Source organism: Heteronotia binoei, chromosome 10, assembly GCF_032191835.1.
Source record: "Heteronotia binoei isolate CCM8104 ecotype False Entrance Well chromosome 10, APGP_CSIRO_Hbin_v1, whole genome shotgun sequence".
Classification (NCBI taxonomy): Eukaryota; Metazoa; Chordata; class Lepidosauria; order Squamata; family Gekkonidae; genus Heteronotia; species Heteronotia binoei.
Window position 1 is genome coordinate 70,840,343 of NC_083232.1, and position 20,086 is coordinate 70,860,428.

At 42.9% G+C, this 20,086-nt stretch overlaps 1 protein-coding gene across 2 annotated transcripts in view; it reads right to left on the reverse strand.

Moving 5' to 3' along the window:
* Positions 1-7,971: 7,971 nt before the first annotated feature.
* The window catches only part of CPNE4 (copine 4), a 222,885-nt gene continuing 210,770 nt past the window's right edge, over positions 7,972-20,086 (reverse strand). For both annotated transcript variants that reach the window (XM_060248883.1, XM_060248882.1), the window contains exons 12-15: positions 19,169-19,220; positions 16,143-16,276; positions 11,750-11,986; positions 7,972-8,542 (exon numbers count right to left, since the gene is read on the reverse strand). In XM_060248883.1, the coding sequence (XP_060104866.1) occupies positions 8,411-8,542; positions 11,750-11,986; positions 16,143-16,276; positions 19,169-19,220 (555 nt within the window). In that variant the 3' untranslated portion in view covers positions 7,972-8,410. The remainder of the gene's footprint in view (positions 8,543-11,749; positions 11,987-16,142; positions 16,277-19,168; positions 19,221-20,086) is intronic.

A 20,086-nucleotide genomic window follows, 5' to 3' on the forward strand; every position in this document is an offset into this window, starting at 1 on the left:
GTTCTCTGACAAAGGGACAAAGATGGTTGGCCTCTGTTGTTGGCCACTCATTGGGGTTCCGGCTGCTCCCAGTGTCTCCCAAAGAGCTCCACCCTTTGCCATTTTTTGTTTGCTGGCACACAGAAAGATGTTGCAGAGTGCTCAGGTATTTGGGACAGATAGTTTACCTACCCCATGCTTAGTCCCCCCAAAGCCTTTTTTTGTAAGCTTTTGGAAGATTGGCTACATCAGGGGCATGTGGCTTAATATGCAAAGGAGCTCCTGCTAGAATTCCATCCCTGGTGTGTGCACGCGCACACACACACATGCATACGCATCTAGTTGTTATTTATATTTATATTGTTGGAAAGTCACAGCTGACTTATGTTGACCCTCATAAGGTTTGCAAGGCAAGAGGCATTAGGGTTGCCAAGTCCAATTCAAGAAATATCTGGGGACTTTGGGGGTGGGGCCAGGAGACTTTGGGGGTGGCACCAGGAGACATTGGGGGTGGAGCCAGGAACCAAGGTGTGACAAGCATAATTGAACTCCAAGGGAGTTCTGGCCATCACATTTAAAGGGACAGCACACTTTTAAAAATGCCTTTCTTCCATAGGAAATAATGAAGGATAGGGGCACCATCTTTTGGGGCTCATAGAATTGGACCCCCTGGTCCAATCTTTTTGAAACTTAGGGGGTATTTTGGGGAGAGGCACTAGATGCTATACTAAAAATTTGGTGCCTCTACCTCAAAACGTAGCCCCCCCCCCAGTGCCCCCAATACCCGCGGATCAATTCCCGATTATTCCCTATGGGAATCATTCTCCATAGGGAATAATAGAGTGCCTAGTAGACATTTCCCTCCCCCCCATGCTTTCTGAAGAGGGGGAGGGCCTCCAAACCAGGGAATCCCATGCCCCCTCCCTCTCTCACACACACAAATACTTAGTGGGTCTTGTTCCTGCAGAACTTTACTTGATCTGAAAACGAAAGCAAAACAAAGGGAGGGGCCGTTCTCCGAAGCACTTCCTGTTTCCTGCTCAGCCTTAAAGGCACATATTTTAAAAACGGACCTGCAGGAGCTCTAAAACTACCTGGTGACTGTGGGGGGCAGGCTTCCCTCGCCGGCCAGCTGGCTGGGGGCGGGGAGAAGCCTGTAAAAACGGGGGATCCCCCGCTGGGACCTGGGGATTGGGAAGCCTAAGAGACATGCAGAGGTGGTTTGCCATTGCCTTCCTCTGTGTAGCAACCTTGGCATTCCTTGATGCTCTCCCATCCAAGTACTGATCAGTGCCCACCCTGCTTAGTCTGAGATATGACGAGATCAGGCCAGCCTGGGCTCAGTTGCAGATGTAGATTAATTTGAAATATATAGAATTCTAAAAGATCTCACCTAACTTAATGAATTGCTAACAGTACAGTCATAAACACAGTTACCACCCTTCTTATGCCACTGCCTTCAACAGAATTAATTAACTCTGCGTAGGATTACACCTGTTTTAAAGGGTCTGCATTTAATATATAGAAATTAAATCAACCCCAAGAATTACTTCTGAATTGTATTTGGAAGTGTCTGCCTAATTGAAAGGCATTGGGGAAGTGAATGAAAAGGGTGATTAGATTTCTTTTGTAAGGCTAGGATATGATCCCCGGTAGAGACCCTTCCGTTCTTAAAATGACACATTTCCTATAAATCCACCTTGGCGTATTGAGAGATCTGACCTGGCCAACCTAATGGCAGTCTTAAATGAAAGGAAAATCTAGTTAGAGAAAAATAAGAGGGGGAAGAAGCCTTTCCTTTGTGGCGCATGTCTAGCTATTTCACAGTGCTTCTCATCACCGAAACCTTTAATGCCTCCCTGAATTGAGTTGCTCCGTCTGGTACAATGAATTTCAAATCTCACTTCAAAATCCTGCGAGCTCCAGTCCATTAAGCTTTGAACACACAGTCTCACATCACCCTCGTACATTCCTGATGTTCAGTTACATGATTGTCTTTTATGTTAAAATATCTCTAGCAAATCTACAGATGAGGATTGCTACTCCCACGTGACTGCCTTCTCTATTACATCTGCCTCACTTAGAAAGTCCTTGGCTGCTTGGAGGAATGGAGCAGCACGAGAGGAGCAATCATCTACTTGTTCAGAAGGAGACGATTGCGCCTCCCGAAGCTTAAAGAAATGCCATTTGTGAAAACACATGATGTTCATTGTGGATTCTCTTCCATCAAATGGAAATCTCTGCCATGTGAACTTTGCACCAGCCTTGTAGATGAATGCACAAAAAGTGACTCATCCATAAGCATTTTTAAGCAGCCCGTGTGACCTGCACAGTCTGCTTCGCTGCTCTGGACTGAACCGCATTAGAAACAAAAATATAATAATGACTCCAGTTCTTAACACAATTGTTACCAATATTTGGGAACAGTTAGAAACCTTCCAATATGACAGTTTTTGTGGTGATTCCAAGATTTTTTTTGGGGGGGGGGGCTGGGCAGAGAATGTTTAATTCCCCTCCCCTGCCTGTCACTGCACCCCCCTCCTACCTGCATGAGGCATGTCAGCCTCGGTGGTGGGGGGGGGAGACATGAGGATCCTCCGCAATTACAGCTCATCTCCAGACTACAGAGATCAGATCCCTGGAGAAAATGAATGCTGTGGAGGATGGATTCTGTGCCATCGTATTCTGTTGAAATCCCTGTTATCCCTGGCCTCCGTCTCCAAATTTCTACCCCCCCCCATCCTCTGCCAGTAACCAAAGGGGACCAGGCAACTTTACCTCCTCCACCACCCAGCAGTGTGTCCTTCCCCACCAGCTCACTCACTTGATAGCCCTCCCATTGCCTTCAATCCAAGTCACAAGCCCTGCATGTGCGCCCTTCCTTCACATGGTTGAACAGTGCATTTGACTAAGTACAACTGCAGGGCCTTTTTGCATATTGGGCCACACCCTCTGATGTCACCATTTTGTGTAGAAAAAGCCCAACAGCATCTCATTTGCATATAAGGCCACACCCCTTGACGCCAAGCCAGCTGGAACTGGGTTCCTGACTGTTCCTGCTCAAAAAAAGCCCTGATGGGACTAGGTAGGAAAAGCCCATCAGGAACTCATTTGCGTATTAGGCCACACCCCCGACACTAAGCCAGATGGAACTGCATTCCTGTGTGTTCCTGCTCAAAAGATGCCCTGAAAATGTATCACATGTTTTTTGGATTTCCCAAACAATGGTTCCCCCCCCACACACACTTTTAAAATTGGGGGAGGATGGAAACCCTTGGTTTTAAAACAAGGAATTGTAATTTTAATTATACTGATATACTGTTAGTGGATTTGGGAAAATCTCAAGAAAGTGAGCTGCGTTTTAAATACATTGAAATCAGTGGGACAATTTATGCACCATTTGTTGAAATTACATTTATCTGGATTTTAATGGGGTGATATGTTGCTGTTGCATGGATCAATTTTTCTTTTAAGTGAGTTTTGTCCTTCTTTCCCCCACCCCCATATTTCAGTTGTATATCAACATGAGTAATATGGCAGAAAGATGATACAAAATTTGACAACAGTGTTCACCCAACTATTCTAATCATTCCAGAATATTTTTAGTATTGCAAAGGAAAGTGATAGCCAAATCACATATCACTCTGTGTTTTGTTTAGTTAGACAGTTAAATATTGAATTTCCCAAACTCTTCATCTTGTGAAAATCAATGCAAATTTCACTCAGTAGAATCTATTCTCCCCTATTTTTATTTTTCTCTGGTATGCTGAGGATTGAGCCAGGGATGCCAGCCTCCAGGTGGGGCCTGGGGATCCCCTGGAATTACAGCTCATCTCCAGACTACGGAGATCATTTCCCCTGCAGAAAATGGATGCTTTGGAGGGTGGACTGTGATGCTGGTCAGAATGCTGGTTGGCATGGAATTGTAACCTGGTAACATTTCCTTCAAGAGATGGGATGGAGCTCAGTGGTAGAGCACTTGCTTTGCATTGCAAAAGCTCCCAGACCCAGGTGCAATCTGTCAAAATGATCACTGGGCTAGGAAACAACTGACAGAGATCACGGCCAGAGAAATAAATCATCTGACTCTTGTTGAGCATCTGTGGGCCCATACATTTCACATAGCTTATCTATGAATTTTCTGAAGCTATACACACTACAAATTCCATCTGTGGTACACCTGCTCTTTAATTCCAGCATAGTGTGGGGTTAGGGTTGCCAGGTCTGATTCAAGAAATATCTGAGGACTTTGGGGGTGGAGCAAGGGTGTGACACGCATGGCTGAACTCCAAAGGGAGTTCTGGCCATAACATTTAAAGGGACCGTGTACTTTTTAAATGTGATCCCTCCATTTGGAAATAATGAAGGATGGGACACCTCCTTTTGGGACTCATAGAATTGGACTCCCTGGTCCAATCTTGTTGAAACTTGTTTTGAGGAGAGGCTCCAGATGCTATGCTGAAAATTTGGTGCATCTACCTCAAAAAACAGCCTCCCCCAGAGTCCCAGATACCCATGGAACAATTCTCCATTATACTCTATGGGAATTGGTCTCCATAGGGTATAATGGAGTGCCCAGGAGACATTTCCCTTCCCCCCACTTTCTGATAACCCTGAAGTGGGAGGAGGGCCTCCAAAACGGGATCCCCTGCCCCCAACTGGAGATTGGCAACCCTAGGTAAGGTTTAGATAAAAATATGGAGCAGAGGTCCATCAGTGGCTATATATATATATATATAAAGGTTTGGCCACTGTGTGACACAGAGTGTTGGACTGGATGGGCCATTGGCCTGATCCAACATGGCTTCACTTATGTTCTTATGTCACTTGTGCAGGCAGACATAGGGTGGGCTTCTTGGCACTGGATTATTTTAGAAGCACATCCTAGTTCTGTATGTATGATTATGTAGGTAAAGAATTTTATTGGATGCAGCACTATTGTACAAACAGCAAAGTCCTAACTACAGACTGATAGAAGCCTATGCACACAGACCTCTTGGGAATAATCCCATAGAATTCAGTGGGACAATTTAGTATACATGTTCAGAATTGTGACTACTGTTGTACCTTGAGAATCCCTGCCTCTCACCAGTTGCTTTTAGTGTGATCACAAGCTAAGTTCTCACAGTATGATTTGCAGTTCTGACTGTTATTTTTTAACTGCTTAGTGTAAACTAGGTAAGGTTTGGAGATCTGTGATTGAAGATCCTGTTTCTTTAAAGTTCTGCAGCAGATTTTTTTTGGGGGGGGCTGAGACTGCAGTGTGGACTGAGGGTGGTGGTGGTGGTTAATCTTTTCTCCTTGCATCTGTTAGTTAATGTGATCTGTCTTTGGCAGTGCAATTTACCCTACTAGGGAAGACAGGAAAATAGAATTGCCAAGGGACCTACCAGAAAAAGGGTGAGATAGAGTTGCCAACCTCTAGCTGGGGTTCTCTGGGAATTACAACTGATCTTCAGATTACAGTAGTCATTTCCTCCGGAGCAAATGGCAGCTTCATGGGGCAGTGTATGATAGACAATAGATCTGGCTAGCCAAACTTGCTTAATGTAGGAGCCACATAGAATAAATGTCAGATGTTTGAGAGCCGCAATGTTCCCTCTAATCTGCAGAGTCTTGTGAGCAAAAATTCTACTTTATGAGTTCCTGGTATTAAAGTTGTGAGCTATTGGAATTAAAGTTATGAGCTGCTATATAAATTATTGTGCTCTGGAGCCATTTTTCCTGAGCTAAGACAGAAATGTGTAAGCTGCAGGCTAAAAATCTGTGAGCTAGCTCACGCTAACTCAGCTTAATGGGAACACTGGCCACAAAACATGAACATCAGATGTCTGAGATCGGGAAGGAAGGAAGGAAGGAAAGCAAATAGATGGGGGAGGGAGGAAGCTAGACTTGTTTTTAAAAGGCAAGATATGTTTCAGAGGTGGTTTGCCATTGTCTGGCTCTGCATCAGGACCCCTGGTGTTTCTTGGAGGTTTTCCTTCCAAATACTAGCCAGGGCTGATTCTGCTTAGCTTTCAAGATCTGAAAAGTTCGAACTAGCCTAGGCTATCCAAGGTCAGGGAAGTTTCTAACACTGAAGCAGTGAAAACGTTCAAATATTGTAGCCTGAAGTCTGAGAAGCATATGATGAGAGGAAACAAGTAACTTAAAAATTGTTCTACAATCTACAGGAAGCTGACTAGAGATCTGTATGTCAGTGGTTTACATGGTTTTTTTTGTTTCAGGCTATGGCATCTGGATGATGCTATAACATGGCCTGTTCTATGCTGAGGATTGTCTCAAAAGAAGGACAATGATTTGACACAAAGCAGCTACCTAATTTGCCAATATCCCTGTCTTAACTCATTGAAACTTCTGAAAGATCTCAGTCTTTAAAATGTCTGCTTAGAACTAAGTCATATTGATTTCAATAGCACTTAATTCCAACAAATGTCTTCAGGATTGCGAAGCATCTAAACCGTAGGCATGCTAATGTTCCAACTGAACTCAGGATCCTCTGCCAGGATGTCAAAGGTTATTCTTCCCTGCCCTGCTTTGCAAAATACCTTTGAGTGGGAGAAGTGGGAGAAAGCACAGTGCAGTGTTGCTGGTAAGAGTAAATCAGGCAAATGCTTCACTGCTTCCCCACCCCCCCAATCAGAAAAATAGTCAAAGAACAAAGGCAATGATTGCAGGAAAACTATGCATTGAAGAACTGATTGCAAAAACTTCTTTACATTTCCAAATGCATTCAAAACACCTGCATTGTTCCAAAATGGCAACTGATATTGCAAAAAGGGTTGAAATCCAAACATCTATAAGGATGTGCTAGTTATACAATTGCTAGCCGTTTTGTGTGTGCGCAAGGGGAGATTGCCTAGATATTTGGCCAGATTTATCCTTCCTTCATAAGAAAACACTAAAGGATAGTGAGTCTTTGAGGGAGAACACAGGCATTTGAAACATGCTGGGCATTCTAGGCAATTTTAGAATGCATTCCAGCAAATCATTTGCTTTTGCTGAGTACTTTCATAGTGTCCACCCCCCTTCCTATATGCTATACCCTCCTCCTTGTAGGCACACCGGAACTGTAGGCCTTAAAGTGCACAAAGCCTGTGTGAAAACTAGCCTGTGTGAAAACTAGCCTGAGTGATCCAATGTGTTAGACAAAGCCATGCAGAAGAGATCTTTTAGTATGTCCACATACAAATTGATGTGGTGAATGAAATTAAAAGAACAAACAAAACGTTATAAATGGCCAGATGTGTCCAAAATATAGTTCACCAAGTTCTGTAACAGCAAGTCATGACAATGGCTATTGATAACATGGCACGTAGGATTCCTGCACAACAGTGTCCCCAGATTTGTAGAGCCTATGGGCACATTCAGAATTTTGAGAGCAGGTACTGGCTGCCCTAGAAGGGGTTAGACCAAAATGGTTGGCATGGGGGCTAGGTCCAATCAGAAATTGTAGGGAGGTTCCACAAAATGGTAGGTTGTTTTAAGCCAAGCATCCTTCTATGCATCTCTCTTTGCCTTGGCAGCAGGGTTAGTAAATGCAGCTCCTACAAGAGCTATGAAACTATGAACCCTGCACTGCCCTCTAATTCTGTCCCTCCTTCCATTGGCTCCCTCAGCTCCTGCACTCTCTTTCCCTGCTCTGGGTCTCCAGGAGTTCAGTCGTAATTCTGGGAGATCTCCGGGTACCTCCTAGACGCTGGCAATCCTAGGCCTACATGTTAGGAAGTCTTACAGCAGGTGCATTCTCCTGCTGTTACAGAAATTGTGTGGGTCCTTTAAGATTCAATACATTTTTCAAACTGTTATAGTCTTGCTGTGTTTGGGCACATCTCTGGCAGTCATGCTTGTTGCATTCATCTTGGATTCATGCTTCAACGGGTGCCTCTATAATGCTTTGAGGTGATCTTTTAACATTATTATTTGATGCACCGAAGCACTGATGGAAACTCTGAGCAGGCATCTTTGTGGGCAGAAAGAAATAAACACAACTGCAAAATGGTGTTGTTTTTATTTTGGAACATGCAAAATACAATCCATGCATCTGCCATTTTGAAAAATCATTTTCATTTCACAGCAGATAAACCCGAAGACATTTTGGCTATCAACTTCCAATAAATGTTTCAAAATGCTTTACAGTGTAAAGATAATAAGAAATTTAGCAAAATTTCGACAAACCTGTATAAAAAACAGATACAGATAACTTTTCATTTCAAGGCGACATGCTGTAATGTAAAGAGTTATAATTTTTGTTTTGTTTTCATAAAAAGTCTCCAACAATACAATTGCTTAACCTTTACCTGCAAGCCTTTAGGCTACACATGCAAAAAAAATGGAGTTAAAAATCACCAAAACGTGCTATTTTCAGTTAAGTACAGTAGTTGTAAGTAGTAGCATTTCTGAACGCTGTAAAAGTAGTGTCCGGGGAAGTTCAAGGAGCTAGTGTCCTGGAAGACTCATACTCTGACATACATTTTGGTTTAATCCCTTTCCCATTGTAATAATCCACCACTTGATTTGGAACTTCAGCCAAAACGCTTTTTGCTAACGCAGCTGGGGATGCCTGCAGGAAATGGTAGAAAATACAGTTGTTAACACACTTCGGTGCACTTGTTCATAACTAATATTAATGAGATGAGACAACATTGTAGGACCCAGTCAGTGGTTGATGGTCCATTTCAGCGTAGCCAAGCACCCATGGGTACTCTTAGTATTACACACAAGAGTATTTTCAATGGCTGAAGCTTCATCTACATCCTTGCTACTAATTAGTAAAAGGAATAAGTGTAGGGCAGAAAGTGTAAGAGATTATTTTAAGGCTAAGGGAAGGTGTCTCTGCCTCCCTTCTGCCCTTTAACATTTATTTACAGTTTATTCAGACTTCACAAACAAACCCAAACAAACATGGCCAAACCTAAATCTGTTTGCACATTAATCTGGTTAATGCTTGCATACTTCCTGTTTCTTCATCTTTGGCACTATTCCAGGAATGAAGATGAAAGCCTTTGAACACATCCGAATGTGATGCTTCAACAAACAGGTTGGTTTCTTTCAAAGTCAATGGCATTTAAGCCTTGACCACTAGGAAAGAAACAAATCTCCATTGATGAAGGTGCCTGAAGGGAATTTGAAAGGAAAGGAAGGAGGGAGAAAACCCAACAATTGATAGATCTGTGTCCATTATGACACATCTGGTTTGTTTGTGATGTTAGAACTGAACCTTAACAAAGCAAAAAGGATTATATGACATCATCGTTTTGAGTGGTTCTCTACATTACTTCACTTCCTTGGTTGCCATTTGCAGTTTGCATTGCTCCAAGTTAAAACTTGGAAGGGGAGGGGGAGCCAAGGGGAATATGCAGGGCTGCTGTTTTGAGTGGTAATGATGTATACGGGCCAGAATCTCTAGGCCTGGCCCTAATGCAATATATTTTCTTGAACAGTGTAAGTTTGATGTCTGCATTGTCAACTGATTTAAGCCTCATGTGTGAAAAAAACAAATTTAAGAGGTCTTGGTTAAGATATTATTCTACAGAGCAATAATTCATCCAGCCCAGTTATGTGTGATTAAATTCTACTGAAGTCAAAATAACTTAGACATGAACAACATGCTCACACTCCCTCTCAACTTTAATCTCATTGGAAAATAAAATTTCTCCCTGTTTCATTTTCTGTAATAAACCGTGTAGATTTTATATACATACACACAGCATAAGAGACTAGACTATTAGATTAGCTCTGCAATTCCTGCTACCAGCACAAGAAAATAAAGGGGGAGGGGAACGTTAAACAGAGTACAAATGACTAGAAAATGATCTCTCCACATGTGGGGAGTAGGCAATAGGCATGGTAGATAATGACAGATCAGTGTGTTAACATTGCGTAATTGGATTCTGTAAAATGAGGAGTATTGGGGGTAAACCTACAACCAAATTTCAGATGTATAGTAATGTAGTTTGAATAAATTGGTGAGCAGACTCATGGCTTTGCTTCACCAATAAGTCATAAAAATAACCTAAGTGGAACAATAAATTTCAAAATGTCTTAGTCCTATGTAAAAATGAAGAAAACTCAACAGCCAAAACCCTTCGATAAAACCCAAGGTTAATTGCAAGATCAGCATAAAACTATAAAACAAGGCCAGCAAAATAATACAGCCAAATGAAAAAAATCTACAAGTCATAAAACAAATAATAAAATGGTCTAGGCAATAAAGCAACTAGAAACAGTTCTGAGGCTGGGCATTCAGATAAAAGCCTTGGCAAACAGAGTGTCTTAACATTGCTGAAAAGATAGGAAAATGGTCATTAGACAAGGTGCCACCACTGAGAAAGTCCTGCCTCTTGTTGCCACCCACCTGGTTTTTCTAGGTGGGGGAGCACACAAAAAATGGTTGAGACATGGATCTTAATTAGTGGGTAGGATGAAGGTGATCAAGGCTTTAGCCATCAGAGAAGGAAAACATTCTCCAGCTGGACAGATGTTTAGGTGAAGAGCAGCTTCTTGAGCTGTACATCAGCCCAGATGGGTGAAAAGTAAACAGGGAGAGCACAGATTAGACATGGCCATGTTTATCACAAAGCATAGCCTAAAATCAGTTAAAATTAGACTCGGCGGCATGTGCACTGCGCACACATGCAAAAGAACTCATAACTTAAATTTCCAGTTTTAAATCCTTCCCTCTACACTTCCAAGTTAGCTGGAATACAACATTCAGCCAGAATTCCACCATCATCATACATCATTCAATCAGAAATAATTATTTTAACTTTGTTGGGAAAATCGCAAAATGCACTGAAAATGACACTAAATGCTGCTGGGCTTCCTGATTCTTCACAGAAGCAAATTAGCAATAACCTGAAAGTAGGTCTAGCTCCAACTCATGAATAACTCCAGTTTCAGTGCTTTTCCAATACACTGCGCCTCCAGTGAAAAACTGCACACCATGATTAGTGGTGGGAACAGAACTGTGATATATGACAAGGCCCAGATGTGTCTTGTTAAAAGCAAAACAAAACTATATAGCAACAGCTGACCTAGTAGGTTTGTTGCTTCACAGTGTATTTATCTGAAAATGTGGACTTTAAATTAAAACTCGGGGAAGGAATATTCATGCAGTGAAAAATAAGAGAGTGTGGGTCATTCACCTTTGTGCTGACCTTTAGGATACTTCCATGCAGAAAGGAGGGTTAAAAACTAGAGGGGAGCTCTCTAAAACGAGAGGTGTCTTTTTTTTAGCATCCATTCATTGTCCCCTCTAATTGTCCACTTTCTACATTTCCCCCCACTTTTCAGTGATCTTTCCCAAATCTGGGTTGCTATACTTTTTTGGGGGAAATTATAGGCAAAACATGTTGGCATGCATGAATGCAAAAATGCAAGAAAGTTTGCATTTTTGCAGATTTTGCCCTCATCACTGCCAGTCCCCAACCCCATTGTATTAGCGTTTGGGGGAGGGCTTTTCTTTAAAAGAAATCAGTTTGTATTGGTGTCATGGAGCAGAAATGGTAGCTGAGAGGGTTTGGGGGACACTACCATGTGGATGCTCCATACACACTGTAAATGCCTCTGCAGTCCCAGCAACAATGAAAGGGACACAGAAAACCTTTGCTGTCTGGATGTGGCCTAATTCCTAGGTCAATTTCCTCTCCGACAGTCTTCTTGCTTTCATAACTTAGGGAGTCTCACCAAGACATAGCTTAAGAACAGCCGGGCGAAGGAAAAACATCTCCCCCCCCCCAAAGAGAATAAGGTTAAAAATTAATCTTACATGTTTGAAGTTCCTGAATGGCACGAACTGAACAATGTCACGAAGAACAGGTTCTCCCTTGGGAGATCTCAGGATTCCATCGTCTCCATCAAGCATCTGCATGTCACTGAAGTCGGCATTTCCAACTCCAACGATAATGACCGACATGGGGAGATGGGAAGCGTGGACAATGGCTTCGCGGGTGTCAGCCATGTCTGTGATGACGCCGTCCGTCAGAATTAGCAAGATGAAATATTGCTAAAGGTTGTGAAGAGGAAAATCAAAATACTATCCTATTTCCATCTCCAACCAACCACTTGGCTAAATATGTACCTCAGAGTTTTGTTGAATGGCTTTCATTTAGAATTTTAAGTATTTCATCAGGGGGAAAAAATAAATACAAAACTAAATGCAGCCCTAACATACAATGATTATCTACCATGAATGGATATTGCAGTAGAATTTGCTTTCTAGAAAGACTCATGAAACAATTTATGTTGATTATCTTCTTCTTACCCTCCAGAAAATATTTGGGAAATATTTGACAAAAAAACCTTATTTTGATTAGAAGAAGAGTTGGTTTTTATACCCCAGTTTTCACTATGTGAAGGAGTCTCAGAGCAGCTTATGATCACCTTCTCTTCCTCTCTCCACAACAGACACCCTGTGAGATAGGTGGGGCTGAGAGAGCTCTGAGAGAACTGTGACTGACTCAAGGTCATCTAGTTGGCTGCATGTGGAGGAGAAGTGGGGAATTAAACCTGGTTCTCCAGATCAGAATCTGCCGCTCTTAACCACCATGCCACACTGGCTCTCACTCCTGTGCCTAACAGGGATTGTGGTGACCATACATCAAGCTGCCTTATACAGAGTCAGACCCCATCTGGCATCTCAAGTAGAGATCTATTTACAAGACCTACTACATGATCCCCTTGATCGGAGATGCCAGGGATTGAACCCAGGACCTTCTGAATACAAAGCAGATGCTCTATCTTTGAGCCACTGCTTCTCCCCAAACATCACTGGATACCAATTGAATATTTGGAATCAGTCACAGAGCAGGGGTGTAATATCAATGGTTCATTTGCACAATACATGACTTTAGACTGTCTAGCTAGATGAATAATATAGTTGCCAAGCACGGATGTACAAATTGTTCTAAAGGTGAGATAAGCTACAAACTATTGCTCCAACACTGATAAAGGTAGTCATTAAAAGCAACAGGATTTACAGAGTAGTCCTATGCAGAATTACTTCTGTCTAAAACCCATGGAAATCAATGAGATTAGACTGGAATAACTCTGCATTGGATTGCAGTGACAGCATACACTTGCTAGTAAGACTTCAGGCTGGAGTCTAATGCAAATGACAGTTCATGATCTGTGACAGTTTCTGACAGCTTCCCTTAGCAGGTGCCTACCGGTTCTGTCCAGAGTAACTGTGCCTATGCAGAATGACTCAGCACTGTGTGCTGATTGGTGCTTGTATATAGCTAAGAGTATATAACTGGGAAGCGTCTGTACAGTGTATCTTCTGCTCTCAAACATGGTGCCTGGCGAACCACTTTGTTAACATGTATACCAGAACAACTATAAACTTGTCTATCTGTAAATAAATGTAAATAGCACAAGTCAGTGTGCTGTCTATCATTAAGCCTCATAAATCCAGAGCATACCAGCGGGTATACAAACATGCAGATTAGCCACAATTGCACTGGATTGGCCACAATTAAACTAACTTGTTCTTTAGTTAAGAATGCTTTGAAAATTCTCATCTGAATTTCTGCCTAGATGTTGGAGTTTTGAATTACATCCACTCTCTCCTAAAGTGGAACTCATAACCAAATAAGTATCTGTTGTTTCAATTTTTATTTCTGAATTTTATATAGAGCAGTAAGTATGTAGAGTTTTCTGCAGATTTAAGTTCCTTCCACTCACTGCCATTATCTACATGCCTGATACACAAGAGAGCTGTCTTGATATGATTATACATATGACTGCTCCAAGGGAGCAGTTTTGCCAGTACAGAACAGTATGTGTGTATATTAGTAAAGTAGAGAGGGTTGCCAGCCCACTAGTCCTAGTGGGAATTCCCCCACTTTTGGGGGTTTAGCAAACCCCACCCCCAAATAGACACAATGGCATTGCTTCTGGGTGATGTCATTGTACTGAGGATGTCATATAGCAACACACTGGTTTTGAAGGCAAAAAACCTCCATTGACTTTTGCCCAAAAACCAGAGTATTAAGCAAGGTCCTTGGCACAATGATGTCACTTCCAGGTGATGTCATTGTGTTGGGGACATTGCCCCAACCCCCGGAACACCCCCCAAATCCCAATACTAGGACATTTCAGAGAAGAAAACAACAGAGGTGGTTTGCCATTGCTCACTCTATCTCTCTATCTATATAGATCCTGCTTTTCCTCATGGTTCAAAGTGGCTTTCAGTAATAACTAAAAACGTTTCCAGTTAAAACCAAAATAAAATAACAATTCCAAATCTCTCTTCTTCCCCCCTCTTAAAAGGCGCCTGCCAATTCAAACCCACTGAAAAGTCCAGGTAAACAAGCAAGGCTTGCAGTGTCTCCTGAAGATCTCCAAGGAGGGGGCTCTCCATACCTCTTCCAATCCAAACATTTATTATGGCAGAAGCCTTGGACCTTATCCTGCCTGGGCCACACTAATTCTTAATAAAATTAAATGTATTGGACTAAACCCATACCTCTTCAGGAAGCCCATTCCACAGAGCAGAAGCCACAGTGGAAAAGGCCTGGGCTCTGGTTGATACCAGACAGGCAACTCTAAGTGGCAAGACAGCCAACGAATGTCTGCCTGAAGACCGTAATAGCATCCCCAGTCTGCATACCAAGTCTGGTCTTCCTTGGTGGTAGCCCATCCAAGTTTCTAACACAAGATAAGATTAAGACTGCTTTTTTTGTTTTTAAAGAAGGGGTTTATGAAGGGAAAAGATACAACTTAATGAACTGATTCTTAAAGCAAAGTACACTCCAACATAGAATTCAGAAATTCTCATCGTTACATCAGAATCAAGGTGGCAATATGAATGTCCGGAACAATAAAGGAACCAGAGAAATCCACTCATTCCTACTTTGAATGGGACATTAAAACCTTGTTGTATTTATACTTACTCAGGAGTAAGCCCCACTGCTTCTTTCTTGAGAAGTACATCCCCTTGCCCTAACCTAGATGGCCCAGGCTAGCCCAGATCTCATCAGATCTTTGAAGCTAGACAGAGTTGCCAGACCCCCTGGTGGAGGTGGGGGGGTCCCTTGCTGCCAGGCCTGCCTCCCTGCCACTGATCATCTGACTGGTGGGGAAAACTTACCCCCCCCCCAAAAAAAGAGGGAGAGCCATACGACATGCAGTGAAGTGTCTACACACTTCTATGTGACCTGGAAGTGACATTATTACATCTGGGACTTCAGGGTAATGCTTTGCTATTTGGGCAAAAACGCTGTGGTAGAAGCCAAATTTACCATAGAGTTTTTGCCCAAATACCAGAGTGTTACCTCAGTGTCCCAGACGTGATGTCACTTCCCATTGATGTGGGCAGCGATGTAGACATGTTGTATGGGCCTCCCTGCTGCTCCCAGTAAGTCTCCCGTCCCCTGCCAGTTGCCAGGATGCACCTGGCAACCCTAAAGCTAAAGCAGGGTCTGCGCTGGCTAGGATTTGGATGAGAAAATACCAAGGAAACCCAGGGTTGTTATGCAGAAGCAGGCGATGCCAAACCACCCCTTTGACCGTCTCTGGTCTTGAAAACCCTCCAGGGTCGCCATGAGTTGGCTATGACTTGAAAGCACTTTATCCACACAGCACACAGGCTTAGAATCTCAGATGGACAAGGGACAAGTTTAAAAAACCAGTACAGAGAATTAAAGGGACACCATTCATGTCTTCCCACCAAATACATATCTGAGATTACATTCATTCATGTGTGTGTTATTAATAGCTGTATGCAGACACACAAACCTGGGTTTGTACTTGCAATAACAATTAGAGTGTGCATTCCAATACCATCCCCCCTTACCATGTTTTAACTACATGGCTAGTAAATATTTGTTTGTTTCATTGATAGATTTATATCCCACCTTTCTCCCTATTAGGGGCCCAAAACAGCTTGCTTCATTCTCCTCTCATCTGTTTTATCCTCACAACAAACCTGTGAGGTAGGTTAGTCTGAGAGCATGTGACTGGCCCAAGGATACCCAGCAAGCTTCCATGGCAGAGCAGCGACTTGTACATGGCTTTCCCAGATTCTAATACGACATTCTCGCTGCTACGACACTGATTCAGATAGGCTAGCTAACTGATGTCATGTGTTTTTGAGAAGGCCACCTGTGCCAAGAGACACAGGAGGCTTTGCCTAGCTCATAGCCTGCTCTGATCCTCACCGAAGCTTCCTTTGTGTTGGTTTCTTCCGATGCTGATTTAGCCACCTTCTGAATGATGGGTGCAATGTTTGTAGGCCCGTACAGCTGGAGCTTGGGGAGGCAATTCTGATAGGCTTCGACAACTCCTTGAATTCCTGGCATTGAAAAGGCAAATAGTTAAACAAGCTGGTTATTAAGCAAAACATATCTGGGGCAATGTCTCAGAGATAAGCGAACATCATTCCTCCCGAATAAGTTTTTTCAAGCGATTCATGCAATTTCCCTCATGCAACTGATCTACTATCCTGCCAATTTATTCTGCACAGCTGTGAGTCTGAAAGATATATTTTTTCAAAGCAGCTCTCCCCTGCTGACCCGACCTCTTTTAGATGTTATGTAATATATAATTCATGAACCCGCTCTTCTCTTTTTTGCCAACAGCATTTAATGTGCATTTTCTAGATATTAAATGTGTAGTCTTAGCACGCTGTGCAAATGCTTTCAATTTATATTCAACAGAAGCTTTAAACGGACATTTGGATACCAGCAATTATTCATATTTCACAACTTTAAATCCTTAATTACTAGATAATGATGACTTGGTAGCATTTATTTCTCCCTTGCTCCAGTTGGTCTAATATTTAGAAACAAAATAATCAACAGCAGCTCCAGTTTATACTTTCTAAGTTGGGCTTACCAGATTCCAGGTGGTGGCTGGAGGTCACCCAGAATTACAGCTGGTCTTTAGCTGATTGAGATCAGTTCCCCTGGAGAAAATGGCTGCTTTGGAAGCTGGTCTCTCTGGCATTATACCCTGATGTCTCCTCCCCAAACCCCTCTCTTTCCAGGTTCCACCTCCAAAATCTCCAAGAATTTCCCAACCTAGAGCTGGCAATCCTATTCTAAATTCACATAGGATGAACTTGGAAGGGTGACCACATCCTCTGTCTCTGTCCCCAGCCACTGGCCCTTTTCACCTTACCTTTATCAACCAGATGGTTTTCATTAAGAACATAAGAACATAAGAGAAGCCATGTTGGATCAGGCCAACGGCCCATCAAGTCCAACACTCTGTGTCACACAGTGGCAAAAAATTTTATATACACACATACACTGTGGCTAATAGCCACGGATGGACCTGTGCTCCATATTTTTATCTAAACCCCTCTTGAAGGTGGCTATACTTGTGGCCGCCACCACCTCCTGTGGCAGTGAATTCCACATGTTAATCACCCTTTGGGTGAAGAAGTACTTCCTTTTATCCGTTTTAACCTTTCTGCTCAGCAATTTCATCGAATGCCCACGAGTTCTTGTATTGTGAGAAAGGGAGAAAAGTACTTCTTTCTCTACTTTCTCCATCCCATGCATTATCTTGTAAACCTCTATCATGTCACCCCGCAGTCGACGTTTCTCCAAGCTAAAGAGTCCCAAGCGTTTCAACCTTTCTTCATATGGAAAGTGCTCCAGCCCTTTAATCATACTAGTTGCCCTTCTCTGGACTTTCTCCAATGCTATAATATCCTTTTTGATGTGCGGCAACCAGAACTGCACACAGTACTCCAAATGAGACCGCACCATCGATTTATACAGGGGCATTATGATACTGGCTGATTTGTTTTCAATTCCCTTCCTAATAATTCCCAGCATGGCGTTGGCCTTTTTTATTGCAGACGCACACTGTCTTGACATTTTCAGTGAGTTATCTACCACGACCCCAAGATCTCTCTCTTGGTCAGTCTCTGCCAGTTCACACCCCATCAACTTGTATTTGTAGCTGGGATTCTTGGCCCCAATGTGCAATACTTTGCACTTGGCCAAGAATTCATTATTGCCTTGTTATGGAGTAAACTGATACAGGGACTGGGGGTTTCACACAGTGGTTTTCCTTCTAATAGGGATCCGTCTCTGAAGCGCTGTGTGATTTCATACTGTGCCACTTTCCGTTTCCTACCTCTTTCCACCGTGTGCATGATCTTCCTGAGAATTTTTAAAACTTTCTATCGGGAGCACTATGGCACTGAAACAGGGCCACAGAACAGTGAAATAGTGCTACTATTTTGTTGTCTGGCAATTCAGCGCCAAAGTAGTCCCAATATAATGTATTTTTGTTTTGTTTTTTTAAAGGAAGATTATGTGCCCGGTGAAAAGGGCACGCAAAAAATCATTCTAGAAAGCACCACAGGGCATTTTACAGAGCCCACTGTAGCCATTCAGGTCTGAAAGAAGGGGCTGAAAATGGGATGGAAGCAGTTTTCATCAACAATGCCTCAGGCAGGCAGGCCTCACCAATGGGACAGAAGTGGGATTGTATGAACAGGTGACAGTATTCTGGTAGCAGCCAGTTACTAAAATGGGTCTGTCTGAAATGACAGAAGAAACCCATTAGTGGCCAGCTACCATACCAGAATACTAAAGATGTCCGAAAAGGATCACCGTGTGTTCATTCAAATACTGGAACACAACCTCTGTTCTGCCCTTCTGATCAATCCATGTAAGTCATTGGTAGGAAGAGTAGATATGGCCCCTCTTTTTCCTCTGGGAGTCAAATGTACACAATTTTTGAAGCTTACAGCTTTCTGGTACAGATATATTTATCAAAGTTACTTGGCACACCAGTAAAACAGGAATCCTTGGCTCATAGAAAATACTGATTCACCATGTGTTCTATTGTTTAAAATATGTATCACCTTTCGAGGTGACTCAGTTATGAAAGGTAAAACAACCCTCTGCAATTCATTCTTACAATAGCTGATCATATAATTATTCTTATTTGGTCTGTTCAACTGATCATTGACTTATAAATTATCCTTTTTAACCAATTAACTAGCTGATTGAAATAAAAATTTGATGCTGATTGTAACAGAAGAAAATTTTATGTTCTGCGTTTCATTCTCTGAAAGGGTGTCTAACCACTGTGGCCATTATTTCTGCCTCATCTATTTTCATGTCTAAGAGAGCTTAACAATTAACTGCCACAACAAATGACATGACATAAAATTATGTGTGTTACATTATTAGTGTTTCATTTGCTATAACATGATTGTTACCTGCACATTCTGGGTTGTCTTCATTAAAGTTGATTGCAAAATCATGAGAGACCTATGGATCAGCCCCCCAAAATGAAATACAATTTTAGTTTAGCAAAGTGACTCAGAGGCAGACAGAGAATTCAAATAAGCTATCTTCATCCAAATAATCATTAACACAAAAACACAGTGTTTTTTCTTTACATGAATGTGTTTGACTCCTTCACAGCTGTGGGGCTTACATCATGCATTTGTGTAGACTGCTTGTGCATTACTGAGTCATTAGAGAAGACACTGCTCTGTTTAGAGATCTCTGATTGGAGGAGCTAGCCAAATTAATAATAGGTATTATTATACTCCATTCTCCACAATCCCAGTTTGAGGCAAGCTAATTCCAGAATATATATTCAGATATATGAGTGTTATAGGCTTCCCAACCCCCCCGCCCTGGCAGGGGACTACTGAATTAGCAGCCTCCTCCCCCGCTCTCCAAAAATCCAGAAGCGGGGGGGGGGGGGGGAAACAGCGCCAATTTTGGTGCCACTCTCTCAAACAGAGATACTCTTTCCCTGCCTGCCTCCCTCGCAGGCTTCAGGCTCCTCCCTTCTTCCGGGTCACAAAGACCCACCCACCGCCGGCCTGCTATTCGCTCCAGTCCGGCCTCCTTTCATGAGGTGCACGCTGGGACTCGTGGTCCTTGCGTCCTCTCCAGCTGCCGGGCCGCGTCTCCTCGGGAACTACATTTCCCGGCGTGTCCTGCGCGGCTCCTTCCATGGCTGGGCAGCTGTGTGTGGCGGCTGAATGGCAGTGTGGGGCTGGCAGAGGCGATGCCAATGAGGGGAGCCAGGCCGTAGCCGGAGAGCAGAGGCAAGGCAGCCGCCGGCATGTTCAGGTGGTCGCGTAGCTGGGGCGGCGGGCACAGCAGCGTTGCCCGCAACG